General features: G+C 39.7%; 1 protein-coding gene across 2 annotated transcripts in view; it reads right to left on the minus strand.

Moving 5' to 3' along the window:
* Positions 1 to 21,914, minus strand: part of GSK3B (glycogen synthase kinase 3 beta) — a 149,968-nt gene that overhangs the window by 87,468 nt on the left and 40,586 nt on the right. For both annotated transcript variants that reach the window (XM_059466948.1, XM_059466949.1), the window contains exon 2: positions 6,503 to 6,696. In XM_059466948.1, the coding sequence (XP_059322931.1) occupies positions 6,503 to 6,696 (194 nt within the window). The remainder of the gene's footprint in view (positions 1 to 6,502; positions 6,697 to 21,914) is intronic.

The following is a 21,914-nucleotide window of genomic DNA, read 5'->3' on the forward strand; positions in this document are numbered from 1 at the left end:
CTATTCCTCAGATCTTCAAAGTAGCTATGATGTGCAAGCCCTCAAAGACTTGAAAGAAAGGTGCTTAAATGTTACTAATTCTCATCACCATGTTTTTCCTTTGTGACTTTTTATCCCATGGGTGCTTCCAACTCAACTGAGATGCAGTAAATAAAGGGATTCTTCTAAGAGAAGGCCTTAGAGATTAATGTTTGAATATTCAGTGATCCTTAGATGGAGATATGAGATGAGAGAATGCATCTAACTCACACACAGATTAAATTAAAAAAGGAAGTTCAGTCCTTAGTTCAGAGGAAACCTGTGCAGATAACAAGAGGTCACAGTGAAAGATAACCATGAATACATCAGAGTAAATCCAACCTCTACACTGTATTCAAAACTTTAAACACTGACTTAGATGAAGGTAGCATTCATATTCTGAACCTCTGTAATAACTTTCAATTCCCTTCTAGAAAGGGGTCAAGTAGGAGGGAAGAGGAAGATCTGGAGTGACCTTATTGCTCTCTATAACTACTACAAAAAGGAGTTTGTCCCAAAGTGGGGTTGGTCTCTGCTCTCAGGCAACCAGCAAACCCAATGAGAGGACACAGTCTCCAGCTGAACTAGGGGAGGTTTAGGCTGGACATCAGGAGGAATTCCTTCAAAGAATGGTTATTAAAGTTTGGAATGGACTACCGAGGGCAGTGGGTCACCACCCCTGGAGGTGTTCATGGAAAAACTGGATGTGGCACTTGGTGCCATGGTCTAGTTGACAAGGTGGTCATCAGTACAAGGTTGGAATCAATCTTGGAGGTCTTTTCTGTGACTTCAATATCCACCTGTGTGCTTGAAAGAATGGGTCCACAACTCAGGCACATACAAAGGAAGTCAAGGCTTCTTTGAGATATCCAGCAGCAACAATGGCTTCTCTTCAACCGTACCTTTACCATTCCCATGACAAAGCTGTGGTACACAGAAATAGGAGTCTGGAAGATGGACCTGCTAAAACATTAAAAAGCAAGAGGATGCACACATCCTGTCTGAGCCCAGCAAAGGGAAAACAAACCTGCACAGAAGAGACAGTGATACCACTTCCCTTAAAGCTTTACAACTGGGCTGCCCAACACATATCAAGAAGATGGGTGTCAAACTCCTGTCTGCTTGTCAGTATATAGACATGACAACCCACAGCCCAAGCTTACAGACTGCAAAACAAAACTTGTTTTATATCTTCTTTCAGTCACATTACCCAAGTAACTTGAGTACCTCTCTCCTCAAAACAGCTCAGATACACCAAAAGTGGCCTTAATAGACTGAAGCCCCCTGAAATGAAGCCTTTTTTTCCCAGTATAATGCTACTATCTGTTGTATCTTTAATGGCCATCAATAACCAAGAGCTAAGAAACAAGCTGGGGGAAGTCAGAAAAAATGGAACTAATTCAACCCAATTTGAAGTCATATTCTTACAGTGGTCTGTTAACCACTGAGATTCTGAGAGCAAAAGAGACAAATCATTAATCAACAGGTTCATTTTTTCACATGCATATTTACAGAATTATACCTTCAACCATAAGCAGAGACACAAAACCTATTAAGAAACAAACTGGATCAGCTCTAGATTTCTGAATGCTTTAAACAAAATTCTCTTGAAAAGTTAGCAGAACTTAAAAACCTAAACACCTAGTCATTTTTCAATGGAAAGTCTTCCTTGTGGTTTTACATTTTTCATGGGAGCTGCTATGATCAAAGTTGCAATAAATGAGGTAACACAAACAGCAGATATGGGCTACTTTGAAAAGAATCTTTTTATACTTAGCAGCTTGATATATCTGAGGCAGGACCTGAAGGAAAGCTGTTGCTTTGAGAAGCATTTCAAACAGTTCACAAAAGTACACACACCAGCAGAGAAAGAAAGAAACCAGAACCTCAACACAAACTTATTTTTCCATTCTGCTGCTTTATTGAGCTTTAAGGCTCAAATTAAAACTAAGACTTTACATATTAAAAAGCAAAAAAAACCCAAAAACAAAATAAAACAAAAAACCAAAAACAACCCCCCCCCAAAAAAACCAACAAAAAATGCCCCCCAAACCAGTAAACAAAGAAACAATAAACATGTAAATACTCACAACACCTATTCCTTCCTAACTAAAAACAGGAAAGACCACTGCCTACAATCGAGTGGCCTCAGCTTCAGCAATGCAGTGCTTCACATTTATGGACCATTAGGGCCCTAGTTTGACATCCTCTCACACTCCAGAAGATCTGCCTATTTAAATAATTCACACAGCTAAGCCAAGGACACACACGGTTGGATGGTTAAACCAAGGCAGTCTCTGAATGATCTGACAGACTGGATGGCATGAATGGTTCCCATTACAGAATTTGGCTTTCTCTTGCTGCACACTTTATGTCTCTGTGAGCCATTAACAAAAAATGTGATGCCCAATCTAGACTGAAAAGGTGCAGGAGGAGTACAAACTCTCTTCATCACTTAGATTTCAGCAGCCCAGTGCTAAAAGCAGAAACATCAAGTATGCAATTCAGATGCAAGAAATTTAACTGCTTATTCTCAGTCAGCTGTGAAATACTTCTAGCAATTCACACATTCATTTCATAAGGATTTCTTAGAAACCTTAATGGAATGGCAGAAATAACAAAAAATAACTATTTATGCTAACATGCCTCTGTGCAAAAACCAATAATAAGTAATGAGACAGCAACATGACAGACTCTTAATCTGAAGAATATTTCAATGAAAATACTAACAACAGCAGTGCAAGAATTTTTATGCTACCAGTATTTTCTTTTCAAGCATCACAATTAGGCTGTGTCACTTGAGGGCCTGCACAGACACATAAATGAAAATAATTGAAAATACTATGAACCTTTTAACTGCACCTATTGATGCTTTGCATAAGAACCTATTATTACACTTTTTTGGAATAGAAGCAGAAATTTAGTATAGATCTGTGAAAGCCAGGCCACTGTCTTTTGGAAATTTTGCGATTTGAAAGCACTTTGGCCCCAAAGTTTGTGAGCAGCTGCCTTATACTGTTTTTCAAAGAGAAACATCCCTCTCACACCTGTTAAACTTTTAACTGAAAAAAAAAAATCCAAAATCCACCACCCCAAAAATATAACTTTCCTTAAGAGTTGGTTAATTAAAGTAAACAAATTAAATTGTTTCACAGATTATTGACAAACAGCACATAGTTTGTGAACTACTGACTCAAGTATCAGGTAATTGCCCAAAATTGCATTACTTAATTCCGCACACTTAGTATGGAGAACTACTTTACTGAAGGCAGAACTGCAAATTGAAATTAAGCATAAATCTCTAGGTGATATTTCATTTATTCCCTTCAGGGACTTACCACTTAGTCCTACCAATACTATTGCTGTACATTACACTGAACTCTAGACACACACACTCTAAAATCCAGAGCAATTCAGAGGCCCTGTTTAAAAAACACGGTCATGCAGGAACTGCAATGTCAAACTGAAGAACCACTGAACTGCAACGAGGGAGTAGAAAGAAGAAGGAGCATTGCAAACTATCTTTACCATCACAGAAGCTGTAAGATTCAACTCTTCAGCACTGATTTAACACTCAACTTCTTTCTGGTCTGGACCAGTGCTAGGAGGCTGACTTGTCATAGTAATGGAAAAGGAAAAAAGAAAAATAGGCGACCCCCCTCTAGCTTTCAAGCTAGCTTCAAACCTGGACAAATGCATCTCAGCTTCCTGACAGAGATCTAAAATTGGCAACTGAGGCACATATTCCAGACCTACACATTGATGGCCCTCTACATTCACAAAATGCAGCAAGAGCCTAGAGGTTACAGTCTCTTGGGACTCTCTTTAGTTTCTGAATTTTCAATTTCAAGACTATCCGCTAGCTCTTCTCAAAGCACTTTTTGAAGAAATCATGACTAAGGAATTATACTGCATGTACCAAGAGAAATATATCACAATAGACAAGCACAGGTAGATAAGGGATAAGCAGGCACCAGGCAGAAGCATACAGTTGAAAATGTTGTTCATGATTCAAATTTCAGGAAGCAACTTCCATACATCCCTTTCCTCTTGTTGCTTGTTCACCACTGGGATCAGTGCAGACTGGTATTTCTGAAGTGCCCCCTCCTCTCTTCCCTCCCTTGTTTGATTCATTATCAAAGTAATAATAAATCAAACAAGCTGCCACCACATTGGGCTGCCTGCAGTAAGGTTGCTTTTTTCCCCTCGGTCACTGCTGAAGTGAGAGTATGCATTAATGAGAGGGGAGTGGCAGATTTCAGGGAACTCCACTGAGCAGGCCTTGGATCTGGACTTGGGCAGCCAAGCAGCGATTGCAAGAGCCCAGCGGAGCTGCACCCACAGCCCAGCTCTCTGAACACATGGGATGGTCTGCTCCTACAGTGCACTCAAACCATTCAGCCAACACACTTTCCAAGCTCCCTCTGTAACTTGTAGATTATGTGGTCCAGTATTTACTACCTAGATCAGGCATTCCCAAAGAGTAGCACTCCCTGGAGAAATTGTATGCTGCTCTTAATGTAATATACATCTGTCTAGCTTCCAAATCTGCCCAGGTAGAGGCTGCCATCCAGCCTGCAAGAATTTACACCTCCTGCCAACATAACATACACTTCTAGATCAGAATGTGAAAAAAAATGAGAGGACTGAAGTGACAAATGATGGGAAAAATTAAGGAGCTTAGACCAAAGGTAGATGATGATGTGTAGCTGGGATAAAAGTTTGGGATAAGAATATGAAAAAATGCATAATTGGCTATTACTGCAGTTGTGACCCATACAAATTATGAAGTTTAAAAAACTATTTTTAAATTAATGCTGTCTCTCTGCAAATCTATACATGGACTTAAGCATTAATTACACCTAGATTAGGGATATTAAAGCCTCCAGGTATTGGATGTTCTCAGCTCATATTATCAAATGTAGACAATTAATTCAGAGTCCAAACTGGAAACACCCTACTTAGCTTTTCAGTTCAGCGGTTTTGCTTTAACAAAGGGCTAATATTCAAGAAACAATTTTTTCTATCATTTAAAGAAACACTAAAAAAAGATATATAGTCAGGTAACAAAATGTCACTAAACCAACTATCAAAACAAAAAGCAATCAAAGACCAACATTTTATTCTAGATGCCCAAGAGAGATTAATTAAGATGTCACAAATTATTAATATCTGATGGTCAGGAACTAAAATGCTTGGCCAAGTTTTCATTTTGATGCACTGCAAAACCCCAGTTACAAGACTAAAGAAATCAAAGGCTCTTGTCAAAACCACTAGCTGACATCAACCAATCATGACAGGATATAGGAAATATCCTGACCTTTCCCCTTAAACCTATGCAATGGGAAGAGACCAAAAAGCTCCTTTTAAGTACTAGGTTTAGAATTTGCTTTTCCTTTTCTGTTTTACCTCTTCTTTCCTCTCCTAAAATAAGGCACTCTTACATCATATTGCATGCTTCCCAAGTACTAATTACCTTCAACCCATAATACAGTCCAGAAATAACTCAGATGCAAGAAGTATGTAAGAACTCTATAAATCCTCCTTAACTGGAAGTAAACAATTCTGCATTACATTAATTTAAATGCATCTTTCCCATTTTCCTTTGAAGTACTTCAAACCAATGTTTTTGCCACCAAAAAAGGACACAAACTACAAATATTACCAGTGAAACTAGATGTGTATGAGGTCTTGCTGTGAAAACAAGATATATTAAAACCAGGACCTCTGCAATCATGTACTGCTTGCACAAGCTGATCTGCAGGCCACCTGACTATAAGGGAATGAGGTCAAGCACATTAAGTACCAAGCTGTGGACTAACAGAAGTGTTGAGATGGCTTATGGTTCTTAAATTTATTTGGTTTAAAAATCACACAATCTCTTTGGAAGGCTACCAGTTTAGAATAAAGGACCACTAGTCTACTAAAACCACCAGGGTAAGAACATATTTATAAATAACAAAAAAAAATAAGTGATCTTCAGCCCAAACTGCCCTGGGCTCAGTATTTGTTATCTTGTTGCTTGGCCTTTATAATTTCTGATTTACTCAAATATAGCTTTCAACTTTATAGGTGCAGCAACAAAAAACAAAGCCTAAAGGCTCCTGTTCCTTCCAGCAGTTTAATTATTAATGACTGGAGAAGAGTTTATGCTAGAAAAAAGTAACCTTAAGACAAGCTTTTCCTTTGTTTCCACAGTTCACTGTCTGAGAAATTTGGCCAGCAACCTGGAAACAGCACATCAACTCAGCATTTTTAGCTTCCTGATTTGCACTAATACAAATAATCATAGTGACTCACCGATTTTCAAGTTTAACTACTGCTTTATCATAATCCATCTGTTTAATTTTCAGTCCCAAAAAATTTTAGGCATATTTATGCTCTTCAATGAAAATATATTAATAAAATCAAAAACACTGCCATCAAAGACATGAAAAAGGAGATAACATTCATGAAAATACTATGAACTTATGCATAGGCTCACCTTAAATCTTTTATCCTGCAGGACTTTCTTAATGGCCACAAGCTCTCCTGAATCACAGAGTTTGGCTTGATACACAACACCAAAAGATCCATTTCCAATCACCTTGGTGTCTGTGTAGCTGACTTCTTGTGGTCGGTCTGGACCTTGTCCAGGAGTTGCAACTACTGTAGTCACCTTGCTGCCATCTTTGTCTCCTGCAAAGCAAGAGATACACAAATAATCAAAATACAAGCGTAAACAAGATGACCAACAACACTAAAACAGAGGAGGGTAAGACGAAGATTTAGATCAGCATATGTACTTCAATATTATAGAGAAAACCTCCGACAAAATGCAAAGAAAACACTGGGCATGTTATTTTACATATATATATATATATATATATATATATAAAGTGATGACAATTTTTCATTTAGATTATTGCTAAGAAAAATTTGCTCTCCAGAAGCAAATAATTGAGCAATAAAATGTAATGCACAAAGAAGCCAAGTATTTATCCCTACATCTGATTGTCAAGTAAGTGATATTAAACACACTGTTTGCATTACCAAAATGAAGCATTTTTCCATATTTTTCCTATAACTGAGGAAACCAAACTGCCAGTATGAGCTCAGCTCAGCACTCTGATCTTTACAGGCATTTATCTGGCAACAACAAAAACCAGGAGCACTTTAGGTTTGTTACAAATCCACCCAGATGTACAGCTTCAGCTTGCAGCACTAGGAAGCATAACCTTTGTCAAACCTGGCTGCGTGCACCTGAAGCCAAACCTAGGCTGCATCAGATGGCACACTCTTGTTCCTCCCTTCTTCCATGTCTGGACTTCCTTGCACAGAAGGGAGGCACCTGCTGGGGCAGGGGAAGAAGGGGGAGAAGGATGCCAACAGCAGGCACTTAACTGGTGTCTCAACAGGAACCAGAGCACAGGCAGGGACAGTGCTCAGGATGCAGGAGCACAGTGGAAGCTGCACAGGTGAATGTGCTGTGGCACACATGCAGCAGCTTGGGGCTCCAGCCACTTTCCATCAAAAGACCCTGTGCAAGCCACTGTTACTACCAGTAGTGCTTCACCCTGTTTCAAGTCTGATTTTGTTCATAATAGGAGCAAAGCTTTAGGCACTGTACAAGCACAGTCTGGGCATTTCTTGCCATTTAGTTGCAATAAAGAGCCCTTCAGGCTTGGGTTACAGAACCAAACAGGGCTGCAAGAAAAACCAGAACCTGCTGTTGCATAGCAGTCACCACAATTCTACAGAAACTGTTCTCAAGAAATGCCCATCACACCTGCCTATTAACAAACCTTCTCTCCATGACTTTCTCCAGGAATTCTCTTCACTTCTCATGCATTTAGAAAAATCTTTCCAAGAGACAGTTTGATCAATAGCGCTAGTGTAGTTCAGGCAAAATGCTCTTTGTTCTGCTCCAAAAAGGGCATGGAAAAAAATGGCACAGCTCACTCTCTTTCCCCCCACTGCCTGCTTCAAACATGAGTGCTGTTGCAAAGAAGTTATTATGATGGAGAAGTTATTTCTCTTTAGGAAACCTCTAACCTCACTGCTAAAAACTACTCAGGTACAGCACCTAAACCCAGGCTCTGCAAGGGAAGCTTATCTCAGCTCAGCCCAGCATGCTGGTGACTTCTTAGGTCTGACTTACAACACACTTGTTTGCACAGCCCAGCACAATGTTTGCAGCTTGTGCAATGCTGCAATCTCATGATCAGCTTGTGTACCAAACTCTCCTCTGTGGAGCTGCTGCCTGTCCAATCCTCATCCACTCTCCACTTACACACCTGATTGCTCTTATCAAAGCCTAATATTCTGCATTTTGTCCTGACTGAACTGCATCCAAGGTTACTGAGCTCTCTTGCCAGATTGTCAAATCCTTTTAATCAGTCACTATCCAGAGATTTTTTTCCCAATGATACATGAAATTTACCTAAGAAATTGGTGAAAACTGGTGAATCCTGTAAGACTGCCTAAAAGCCCTGCAAAAAACCACAAAATATCTCATCCTTTTTTTTTTCTTGGACCTCCTGTTATGCTCTAACAAAATAATCATTTTGTATGTCTTTCATGGGATTTCCCGTAGTCCATTGTTCTCCTAGATTTTCTCATGAGAAAATCAGTTTGCAAACTTCAGAGTCAAGATACCTACATCTACTACTACTTCTTCTGCACCTACATAACTCAGAAGAAAAGCAGGTGGCTTGACACGATTTCCTTCTGAAAAGTCCACAATAACTACTACTCATCTCCTATGTTGCCTCTTAGGTTCTTACAACTTGTTTCCTTTTATGAGTACAACTGCTCCATGAAACAAATTAACAAATCAAATATAAATTAAGTACATTAGTGCTAAAGGCGCCAATTACTTGCCAAGCAATACAGAGTTGATCTACACTTTCCCCATAATGGTCACAAGAAGCTGAAATGCAGATTTATAGATTTGGAGAGAAAATGGGGTAGGGGGTAGAAAGGAACACTAGACAGATTAATATCTTCTTACAGGGAGAGGAAGAGAAGCATAAATAAAAGCATACTAGCTGCATGGAAAATTCATTCTCCTCTTTGATAACTGCAAGAAATAAAAGAAGGAAGTCACAAATACATAGAAATCCTTCTTTCAGTTTTTGTTAACAAACTGAAAGTGTAACTCTCATAGCAGCAATGCATTTTATTTGTCCAATTAATCTGTGATTATCATTCTAACCTACCAAATATACAAATGAGTTATATCTGCTGTACTGCAGCAATCCTCATCAAATAAAAGGTAATCCCCTACCTGCTTAATTTTGAGGTGCATCTTTTTTTTCTTTTTGGCAGGGTTCACTAGATTAGAGTATTGAGATTGTTGTTAATGAGTTTTATTCTCCTTTTTTCCAAAAATCAAGACTAATGAACTCTTAGAGATAAAAATAATTGCCCCTGGCACCCTTGGTTGAGATTTGAAGTACTTGATATCAAGCGATCTGCTCTAAGGACTTTCTTCAGAGCTGCAATTCTCTCAGGGACCTCCTTGTCCACAAAAGCAAACCCTGAATTTCAGGCCAAGTGTTTTATCCCAACATGCAGCACACAGGCTGCAGCCATCCAGCCAACTCTTCCAGAGCTCAAATGAAAAACCAGTCAGCTTTAGACACTTTCCTTTAACTCCACAGGAAAACAGCTCCTACCTGAACTTGCTGAAATCATCAGCGCTTAGAAGTGTATTCACTGACACTTTAAACACTACACCAAGAATTACATTGTTGCTTTACCAGAATTTACAGAGCATTAAGCCTCACAGAGCCTTCTCCCAGCTTCCTGCTTTCAGGAAACAACAGGTTTTGCAAACCATCCACAAAACACACCATAAGGGCTCCAATCTTTTAAAAGTTAAGGCTGTTAGGGTTTCAGTTATATTCTATTTCAGTATTGTTGAACCTGAGGGACTATAGGGTAAAATTCACCTTGCACCCTTCACAGCTTTGATCTCCAAGAATAAAACATCTCACTGCTGCTCAAAGTACACAGATAATGTGTTTGTATGGCAGCAGCATCCAAGCCTGTTTCGCCACTCCTTGCCACAACATAGATGTAGGTACTGCTCCCAAGATCATACACAGTTCAGAATGGTTATCCCAGTTCTAATTGTCTGGACAGCAAGCACTGACTTGCCAGCCAAACAGCACAGGAAGGAGTTCACTAAACAGCTTTCAGAAATGCTGGGTTTAGCCTCAGCATGATGGAAAATGGTAGAGAGGAAACAGCCCTACCCAGCAATCTTCAGTACCTCCAAACAGACTCCTAACAGCATTACACCACAGCAAGTCTTAAAGAGAAGCCTAGACAGTTCTTATCTCATTCCCTTCACCTCTTATTTTGTTTAGGACTGACTGTCACACTCTGTGACCCCAGCAGACAGGCAGGCACCACCAAACACTGAATACTCTCCACACCTTTGACTGTAAGGTCTACAACAGAACTAGGACATGAAATGGAAAAACTAAAGGAGGAAGAAAGGACTAAATAGCAAAATACTGAACAGCTCCTACAGCACAGTTTCACATGAAATGCATCACTAGCACATGTCCAGAGGCTGCTGTTTTCTAGGGCCAACAGCAATATGACCTTGCTTTACTCTAACCAAAAAGCAAATGCATGTGACTATAAAATCATCATCTATGCTAACCACCTTTATAACAGCCAGGGTATAGGCAAAAGGATAAATAAATAGTTATCACATTATAATACACTTGCATTTGGTATTTTATGGAAACCCTTAAAGCATTTCCTCACACAGTTCTGATGTTTAGCATCCATGATGTTGTATTTGGGTTTGGGTTTTTTTGATTAAGAGCTTTTTCCACAATTCTGATGTGAAATTGAAAACAAAATGTAGACATTTCAACTTCCAAGTGCTCTGATTAATCTAGCTCACTTTCTACCTGTAGTACATGATGACTACATGGACAAATCACAAGCATTACATAAAAGCACTGTTGAAAGCAGAGAATACTCATCAGCTTGTGGGAAGAAATGAGCATACTCCACTTAGAAGACCACAGACCATCAGTGCAAGCTACAACCCTATTTTTGCATCTAAAAAAAAAAAAAAAAATAAAACCTATGGTGGCATATGTTTTTGTTTTTACTCATGTGAGACTGTGGATCCTGCTACTGGGAAGCATTTTGTCACACATACCCCACCAGCTGCAGATTCCTTCTGCTAAGCTCACAAGTGACCACCTGTAAGTGCACTGCATGTATACCTTTGGCCTGTGCCAAATGAGGTGTCACTCAGTAAAATTCACTTCAGTCCTCAGGGACCATGAAAGGCATCCTTTGCTATTGATCATCCACACACACCTTCTACTGAATGGGCCTGGAGAAAGTCCAAAATTATGTCTGCCCTACATCCCTTTAGCTGTTTAGTGCCTGACTGAGCAGTGAAACCACACTTTAATGCAGAGATCTAAGAGTGCTTTTTTAGCTCTCAACTCTATATGTGGGTGCCCCCTTCCTCCTTTTCAATGTGATTTACAGTTGAAGAAACAATGTATTAGTACAATGATTACAGCAGCTTTACTTCTACTTCAAATGCAACCTTGATCCTTTGCACTGTCTACAAACTCCACCTTTTCCTCTCTTTTGACTTTACTTGTTTCCTCTCGCTTCCCTCCTCCTCACCAGCATGCTCACAGACTTTTCCATTAGATATTACCTAGGTTGTTTTAAAGTCCTAAAAGAAAACTTTACAGACATACAACACACTCTGTACAAGGTCTGAGGTCACACAACTGTGCTCATTTAAATAACTTCACTGATTTGTTTCAAATCTCAGTGTCACCCCCCTACTAAGACATGGCTCAATATTAAGTCACTTGACTATTTCTCCCCTTCATAAGGCTTAGCTGCACTGCTTCATCTTAATTTGCTCAGTGCTCAACAGTCAGGAGTCACTTCCACAGAAATCTGACACGGCTGGATCCAGCTCCTGCTGATGGGATTAGGTTACAACCAGGAGCTGACACAACTACCTAGAAAGAAATGAGCAACCAGAGGGGGATGGAAGTTTATCAGAACTGCAGTAGCTCTTCTCAGCTGTGGATAACTGGACAGTCAAAAGATCTGACTACTTTGTGAAAAAAATGTTTTAAGAGAAAACTTGTCTTGAGCTATCTGCTAGAATCTGGTGCTCATCATCACATAAGGCTATGGAATAAAACACCTGACTTCTCAGATAATTGTTCATGGCATGTGAAGGAAGAAGGAGGTCAGCAGCTGCTCTGAAAGTCTTTAACGTGGCCATTGTATGCTTGAGGAAACAGTGTCAGCAGCAGAAATCACTACTAATTTTCTTTTTCTAAATAATTTTTCCTACTACATTTTTTAAAAAGTTAGTTTCATGAAGAGCTAATTATTATGAGTCAGTACAGGGGAGAAAGTATTAAAATGGTATTTATGAACTGTTTTACTAGACAACTTCCTTTCCTCATCAGGGAGCTGCAAGAATGTTACCTAGTGGGAGACAAGATAAACCTAGAACCATTCAGAACCACAGAATGGTTTGAAGGGACATCAAAGCTCATACAGTTGCAACCCCTGCAAGCATCAGCAGAGAATCTGCACTTGAGCAAGCTATTCCAAGTCCCATCCAGGCTGGCCTTGAACACTTTCATAGACAGGGCATCCACAGCTTCTCCAGGCAACCTGTTCTAGTGTCTCACCACACTCACAGGAAAAAATTTCTATGTATAATCTCAAGTCTTCAGTTTGAGTCCATTACCCCTTGCCCTATCACTATAAGCCCTCGTAAAAAGTCCCTTTCCAGCTTTCTTGAAATGAACATTCATAGACCAAATCAGAAAAACTCAGGGAATCAAAGAAAGGAGTCTTACAAAACACAGTGTCATTTGGTTTTTCAATTTACACCGAACAAAAGGAGTCCTTGGAATTCCAAAAATAGTTCAGGTCAAGCATTGAATAAAAACCTGTAAGTGTGCCAATCATCACCCAGATAAGGCAGATGCATTCACTGAATATTTATATACCCACACACTTGTTTTAGCACCGAAAACGTCACTTGACTTCCTGACTGTAACTGAATACTGCAATAAAAGAGTGGCCATTAGACATTACTTAAGATCAGAAGAATCTCATGATTTGTACCCAAGGATTTTGGAAGAGCTAACTAAGGAGTCATTTTTGAAAGGAATCAGAACACTCAGAGAACTTCTAAGATGGATGGGATGATTCATACAATCCTGTTCTTTTGACAACAATTTTGGCTTAAGGACCACATCGGTTACATTAATAATGAATAAAGAAGCAGTAAGGTACTTCAGAGACCCAGCTGCTGGATTCCATATTGTTAGAGACTACAGGTTCATTTAGAATGAAAAAAAAGATAAACACAGTGATGCACAAGTACTGTGACTTCTGTAGGGTTTCTAACTTGCCATCACATCACAAATTAATGAAGAAACACATATACAGAAAGAAAAATTATTATTAATCAAATGATAATACACTAGCCCATAATTGCAAAATAAAATATAATAAGAGGTGCCACTAGCATTACGTTTTGCCCTCACACTTACTGTTTTTATTGACAACCTGAAAGAAAAGCCATGAAGTACTAAGACACAAGATTTAGAGTTATGCACAGGGTAGAGATCCATGAAAAAGCAGCCGACCTTCCTTAGTAACCCAGGAGCAAATTATGCAACGGGATCCAGAACCCAAGATCATAGGCCATGCAGCCAAGTCAAATAAAGTCATCCGCAGAGTGGAGTCATCAACTCTGACTCGCAGGACATCCCAACACAGACAGAAGCGCACACTGCTACTGAGACCTAAAGTAATCCTTAGATGTATAAGCAGAAGTACATCAGACAGACAAAAATACCTCAAAAACTCTTTGCTATTTCACACTCACTGAACAGCTACTGGAATAGCATGCTCAATCCTGATAGCTGAAATTCAGCAGTGATGATTCAAAACACTAGAGATTCACAAAGAAGCCTCAGACATCATAAGGTCAGCAAAAATGCATTACTTTGAGTGAAACTTAAGAGTGTAAACAATTTAAGTCAAAGAGAAAGCTGGAGGATTATCTCTAAAAGGAAGAAGGAACAGACACTTTAGAGAGAGCTCTGATATGCAGGTGGAGGACATACTGCAAATAATGACTAGAAACAGAAATTGCAAGAGTTTGGGATAGAACTGTAGGTGGAAAAAAAATTTAAAAAATTATTTCCTTACTAAAAGCTCTGAAAGATAGGGTTGTTTTTGCAACACAGATTTTTTATTTTAGACTACAATTTTTTTTAAAACAAAAAATACTGCTGAACTGCAACTGCTAGGCTTGAAATAAGAAAGCATACATACAATTAACGTGATGTCTCTTAGGGCCTTAAGAAGGTCACAAAAGCTTAAAACCCACAGAAATAATTTCTTTCAACTTAGCACTAATGTAATGGTGTCACAACTCAATATTAAATCTTCCACTTTCCACAACAGTCAAAATCCAAAATCTGCATTCAATTTAAACAAAAACACAATAACGTGATAAATAATGAAAATGTGAAGACTGGCAGGCCATTCTTTGGCTTTATTGCTAATGATTAAATTATAGGCACAGTTAATTATGTGTCAATTCAATTCAGCTCAATCCCAAGACAAATTATCTGGACAAATTTCAGCAACAACCACCAAGTCAAAGATCACAAAGTGAAAAGATTTCTAAAACAGCCTGAAATCAAAGTTGCCATCACCTCTAGCTGGACACATAGGAAGGAAGTAAAAGCAAAATTGTTCATTCCACTTGTCCCAAGTAACAATGCTTTTTACATGTCAATCATTTGAAAAAGTAATTTTGTTTTTTTTTTAAAATTTATCTTGCAGAAGGCCAAACCTTAACCTCAAAACACCATAGCTCTACATTTTGCTCAACAGTTTCTAAAATGGCAAATTCAAAGCACTAAGGGTGAAGTTTATGCAAGAAAGAACTGAAAAACTGATCAAAAAGTAAACAGAATACCAGCGACTGACTTCTGTCTAGTGAAATAAACTATCCTATCACTACAAAAAAAAGTCAACTGTTTAGAAAGGTGATATAACATTATTATAAAAATGAAACTGAGTAGCTCAACTGACCTATTTTTGAGGTCATTGTGTCACTAAAAACAAAAAAAGAAACTAAATGTATTTCCAGCAGACTGTGACAAGTAATGGAATGACTCATATGCTTAGATTTGATGTAATAAACACATAAAATTACATCAAGATGAGTAGCTGGAACAGCATCTGCATTTACTGCATCCCAGTTCAGACATTCAAAATGCCATTGGGGCTTCAAGTCTTTCTTTAGAGGTAATCACAGACTTTTGGAGAGCGTGTTCAATTCACTCTCTTTGAAAGCTTAACGCTAAAGATTGCAGACAAATATTTAAAGAATAAGCAGAGCAGCGAGCAGGTTCCAGAACATTCACATGATAAGCTTGTTAAAATGTCCACTGAAAGGTCACATGAAGTTCTCAGGCACTGACTTTCTACAGATTTTTGTATCTTGACCACGGAAGTCAAAGTGAGCACAGCACGGTATTGGCCACGCAGTTGTGCTTCCCTACTCCAGCATAAACTTGACAGTGAACAGTTTAAAAAACAAAACAAAAAACCCAAGAGGAAAAAGGATGGGAAGAGCCCTGTTGATCTAGCCCAGATGCCTATCACACTGGCCATCAGATGACCTCCCTGGATCCAAGTGTGGCAGATGGGATTCCAACAATCAGCTGCTTACATCGGCCACCATGAAATCCCAGCAAGTTAACACCCCACTGATTTATAAACCAAACAGCTGAATCCAGAAGGGATGTTTACTCACAGTGCATGAAAAAAAACAACTTCATTTTGCTATACGCTGTCCCTCCTACCAATGTGTAATGTGGTGCCCACACCTTTCTGAGGCACATTTAAGGTCTGTGCTACCCATCTCTAACACAGAGCTTGCTTCAAGCACTCTTTCAGTTATGGCAAACATAGACCAAAACCATACATTTACAAAGAGAGCAGCACATAACACTCAGGTAGGGAAAAAATTCTGCACAATTACCTTGGGGAGTACCATAAAAAGAAAATTTTTTTCTGTGACTAAACAAAATATATCCATAAGAATGCTTACACTTATATTTCTGCTTTGGAAAAAAACCACAGAAACATACAATTAAGGTAATCTAAACACTGGCTGCCAGTGGGGTTTCATAAGCAGTCTCATGCTTGTTAACAAGTTATTTTTAGTAGGCACTCTTTCTGTTCTCCTCTCTCTCCACCCACATGCACAAGAACCCACCCCACAAAAGCTATTTAGCTATATAAATAAAATTTAAACTTAGATAAGGTGATTCCACAGATTAGGAAGCAAGTACCAAAGCATTCATAATAGATTTTGTTTTTATGATCCTGGTAATTTGAGCCCAAAAAGCTTACAGGTTAAATGCAGCACAAGAGACAAGAACAGAGATAAGGAATGAACAGAAACAGAATGACACCATTTTAGCATAAGACTGCAGCCTCAGTAGTATTCTCTTTTGCTTTTTAGCTCTGAGTTAATTGCTAGCTGACAAATTCAACCCATACAGTACTAGGATTTCTTATTTGAAGTTCCCTTTAGTTATTCTTTCCTCTTACATCATCAGGGACATGATTTAGCAAATATTTGCTAAAGACAGCTATAGCAGTTCAGCTGACACAGAGTACCTTATAAACCCCTGTAACTGAGCCCTGACACGCAGAACCCCGAGTTACAAACATATCGTGTTTATCCACTTGTTAGTGCCATTCAACAGCTGACCCTGAACGAGCCTGTCAGTGTCTTCCAGCAGGGCTGAGGGGTGAATCCATTGTTAGGCTACTGACACACCTACTTTAACACCACTGTCAGAGACTCCAGAACTCCCACCCCCCAAAGAATACCAAATAATAAACACCTCATCTGGGGAATTCCCTACAAGCTTCCCATCCAAATATCTGGTATGACCTGCAAACTTCTCACTGAAGCAGTTTCTTGCAAACTGCTTAAGTAGAGAGGCTGTCTACTTGCTGCACATCTCCCTAACTGCACTTGTTTGAGTTTTTCAATCCAGTTAAATGTACATGTCACCGAGACAAGCACATCTCTGACCCCTGAGAACAGACATCACCACTGTTTTTTCCTTTTCATTCTGTCATTGCACCCACCAAGAGGCTTCAATTTGAAAGAACGCACCATTAAGCAAAACCCACAGAAAGCCACCTGCAGTAGCTGCAAGTTGCCAAGACCCTCTCTACCACACACACAAATTAAGAACATCTTAATACATCTTAAAGGGAGTCTCAATTCTCCTAGTGGAGGTTTAAATAAAATGTCTTTCAGCTGTAATTACAGCAGTGCTTAAGTCTGAAGTGTGACTAGGACCCCACTGCGCTAGGCACAGCACCAGGAATAAGAGACAGCTCCTGCCCCTGCTGGGAGGGATGGCCAAAAAGGAAATAGGCTAAAGAAAGAAGAAAATAAAGCAAAGGTAAGGAACAGCAAAAACACAGGTAAAAAAATGCAAAATGTCCCAACCCTCCAAAATGTTAGCACTGAAAAGTGCAGAGAAGCAGAAGCAAGAGCAGAGAATCCAGGAGAGGATTTGGAGCACGACTGTAAGCATATTAACACTGAGCTGAGAGAACCCACAAGTGAGTTCTCCAGGGGTGTGAAACACTTGCTGTCACCACTTCTGCAGGCAGCCCAGGCCAGCAGAGCCTCAGGGTAGTTCTGTGGCCTCTGCAAGCCTTGCCAGACTGTGGAAAAAGGAGGGCACAAAGCAAGCAGTTCCTCATCTGCTGGAGTCTCCCTGGCAGGTGCCTTCTGCCACACTGTGAAGACAATCCTTATCACAAAGGTGCACTCTTAAACCTTGAAATTTTTGTCTAAAAAATGAAGAGTAATTTCTGTATTAATGGGTATCATAGGTGGGTTTGGAAATCCAGGGGCAGTGAACAGCAACAGCCAACTTAACCTGCAAAGCTTTCCTGGCAGAGCAAAGGATGAAGCTCTCACTTTGTGAGAGCCATGGATTCTAACATATTTTTCTGCTCTCTGGAGTATTAGAGGACTCTCCTTTCCTTTGCAATTTCTCCTTTCAGTCAAGTACTCCATAATTATGTCATCCAATTAGGACCTGACATGTTTTCTTGCTCTTCTGCTTCACTGAACACATCACAAAAATACAGCACATACTTGTCATGCTATTCTCTCTATGACCAAGAAACAGCATCTTGGACCCAGAGTCCAAGACAGAGAATGAGACAGATCAAAATCACAGTGAGGAACAGATTGTTTGGAATCTGAGACAGCAACCAAATCTCAAAGAGAAAGACAGATGAAGCTAGTTATGCATTTGGTGACCATCTTTTAAGACTGGAGGAGGAGTAAGAGAACTGCCAGCTGCTGAGAACCAACATCCACTTTGGATAGGAAGTACAGTAAATAAAATGTCAAAAATTAGTAGGAGCCAATCTGAATCCCTACGATGATGGTGAGCTGAGGTTAAACACCATTCTAAGACAGAAAGAGGCCATTGCCAACTGCTTCTCCAGAAAGCAAAATCGTTGTGCTACCCTGTTCAAACCATGCTGCAGAGCACAGACCATCTTTAAGAGACTCCAACAGCCTCTGCACCCATCTTGAATTACTGCTTCAGATTGTGCCACAGAGCAGCACAGGAATGGAACAAGTCCATTTAGGTTAAAGATGGTTTTGAATTAAAGGAGAACGTTATCTCAATTAACATTAAGAAACTGCAGGCATGCCATCAGTGCAATGCAGATATCTTCCATGGCAGGAGTAGCTATCCTGGTGAAGGAGCTATTATTATAGATGAGGCAGCATTGTAGAAGCCAGATGCATAAGCTATTCACCACTGGCAAGTCCTGCTTTTGAAATTTATTTATTTTTTAAAGTAATAAAAATAGTAGAGCACGAAGAGCAAGAGAACTAAGTGTTGGACATCTCTAAAGCTATTTAAGGTAACAAGAGAAACTACAGCTTATTTTCACATTGTACGTAATCTGATCAAAGTGGGGGCCACTGCCAAAAAAAGATGGTCTTACTTCCCACTTTTATGTTCCTGCCATAGCAAATCTGGCAATCTTGTAGCCTGAGGATGAGTCAGTTTAGCCTACTGATCTGACAAACGAATCCATCTCCAAAATAAAGCAAACCTCAAATCAGCAAGCTGAACTGACTCATCCTGAGGACAGGCAGTTGCTAGATCTGGGGAAAGGAAGGACTGGGTACAAGCATGTTCCTCACTGCCTGTACTCCCAGGAAAGCCACGCTGAGTGCAACACAAACCCACAGCAGAGGCGCGGCAGAGCGGCAGGCTGTGGAGGAGGGGCAACCCTGGCCCTCCCGCCCCTCCCCGCGCCCTGACACTGCCCTGGAACCAGGTATCGAATGGCTGCCCTCTGAAGGAGAGCTGCATCCCAGCTCCTCCAGAGGAACACAAGGGCCTGCCCAAAGCCATGTGAGCACTAGGGCTGGCAGAGCGAGGAGATGGAAGCAGCCTGAGTAATTCCCTGCCATGACAGCCTGTGCCAAGGGCACGCTGGATCAGCCAAGCTCTGGGCTTGGGTGAACCAAAGGGGAAGCACCTGGGCACCACATCCCCTGCACTCTCAAAGCAAAACACAAGCTCATACTGTCAAACTACTGACATTTCTATTATGGTTAAAAAAAGCTCAACAACCAAGTTACATTACACCAGCACAGACTTCTACTCTGGAGAGTAACTATATTGCCTTAAAATGCATGTTTTAGACAATAAAAAGTATCATTTTCTCCTATGGTTTCTTAAACCTACTAAGAAGTTTATTCTTTTTCTCTCAGAAACAGTACACCTATTTCAATACAATTTTTTGCCCCAGCGAAAGGACAATAATATAATTCAAACTACAGAAGATGTCTCCAAATATTTGATTGCAATATACAGATTTTAGGAAAATAAAATCCTCTAAAATGGGAGTAAGTTTTCTCCAGAAAGAAAAACATGAACAAAAGTAATACTTCTCTTAAGAACAAGCCCAGGCATCTGGGGACTTAATTCCCTTCTGCCAGCATATGAGCAGACAGGCTTTCAGGGAAAAATACACATACAGCTGGAATTTTTGAACTGTTCCTGTAATTGTTTGTTAAGGAAGACTGCTGAGGCTTGAAATCCTAAAATAGAGACAGGTATCTGGAAACAGGGGGAAGAGAGCACCACTTTTTTAAGGAAAGATTCCTTTCAATCTTGCCAGTAAGAGGAAAAATAAGTAACAAAATCAGACCTTTCCCAAATACTGTTGCTTTCCATACTGGACAAAGGCAGTATCACACTTGAAGACATCACAAAGCAGAAAATAAATTCTACTAAGTAAAAAGCCTGAAAAAACATGAACAGTTTTTAAGGCAACGAACATTTCTGTTATCTATCTATCCACATATATATATATATATATATATATATATATATATATATATATGTGTGTGTGTGTGTGTGTGTGTATGTATCTGCAAAAGTCATACCTATCCAGAAGGGGCAGTTTCTCAAGGGCTGCTGGTCCAAACCTACATAGGTTTTGAAGGCACCTAGGCTTTTTTTGCCAGCAGTACAGCAAGTTCTCTTAATTACAAGCTTGACTGTCTTGGAGGGAAGACAAAACAGGTCTTAACACAGCTAGCTTTTCCTTGTCTTCTTGCATACACCGTCCTAGGAATCTCAGGCAAGATAAACCAGGTATTATGAAGCCAGGACTGACTGCATGCAAAAGATTTCCATTTTCTAGAAGGAAAAAATGGAGCCCAATATTTTTCTGCTGCTGTTACAGCTGGAGAATAATGGCAATGCTTTACCTTGGTCCAGGTAAGGAGGCTACTTGCAACACAATAACAGACATCTGTCTCAGAGGAGAGTAAATACAGAGGAACAACCTAATATTCTTGCAGACAAAGGTTTCATTACCTGCCTCAGAAGACAGTAACAAAGCACTTTGAGGAACACAATTCCTTTATTATAAGGACTCATATTAAAAAAAAAAAAGAAAAAAAGATACTCAAATATGATATTGATCAAGAAAAAGAAAGCACATGGCTTCATCTACTCCATTTTTCCTTGTCTTACAGCAGCAAACAGTATTTCAGGAAGAGTATAAAACAGGACAAACTTGCAGGGATAGCTACCCCAGCACTCTCCCAGAGCTCAGCTATAGGTGGCTTGGGAACTTCCTAAGCCAGAGGCAGCATCTCTGGATTTTTCTTCCTGAGTTTGCAAACCCAGCCCAGGATCTGAAGATAATACACACAGTGAGCCAACCAACCATTTCTACATAGACATAAGCAGAAGGGACATCTCCAAATAATATCAGTGTCAAGACTATCCAGTAGAAAGCTGAAATTTTATCTCAACATCTACAGTAGCAAGTAGTGACAATTCTGTTCAAAGACCAGGATGGCTAAGGCATGTGCCAGCTAAGGCATATTACTCAACATCCAGGCATTTTTTATTACATGGGATTAGTCTCCATCTTGCTCATAAATTCATCTTGGGACAGAAACAATATAATCTAAACAGGTGTCTTTAAATAGACTAAATAAACTTAGCATGAATTTGGGAATAGGAGAGGGTCACAACAACATAAAATAAAGATCAAGTAGCAGCGAGCAAGAATTGAGAAGAAAGTAATTCTTGAAAAGGAGCATATAGAATATGCTTGAATGCTTGCATTTTGGCTGAGACAGGAAGTCTCGAACAGAAATTATTTTCCACAGTAGCAGCCACTGAACCACAAACCCACAATGAAATTTCATTAAGACATTACAGCCTGGCACTGTAGGAGAGATAACAAATGCATAAATCAAA

Source organism: Ammospiza nelsoni, chromosome 2 (genome assembly GCF_027579445.1).
Source record: "Ammospiza nelsoni isolate bAmmNel1 chromosome 2, bAmmNel1.pri, whole genome shotgun sequence".
NCBI classification, from domain to species: domain Eukaryota; kingdom Metazoa; phylum Chordata; class Aves; order Passeriformes; family Passerellidae; genus Ammospiza; species Ammospiza nelsoni.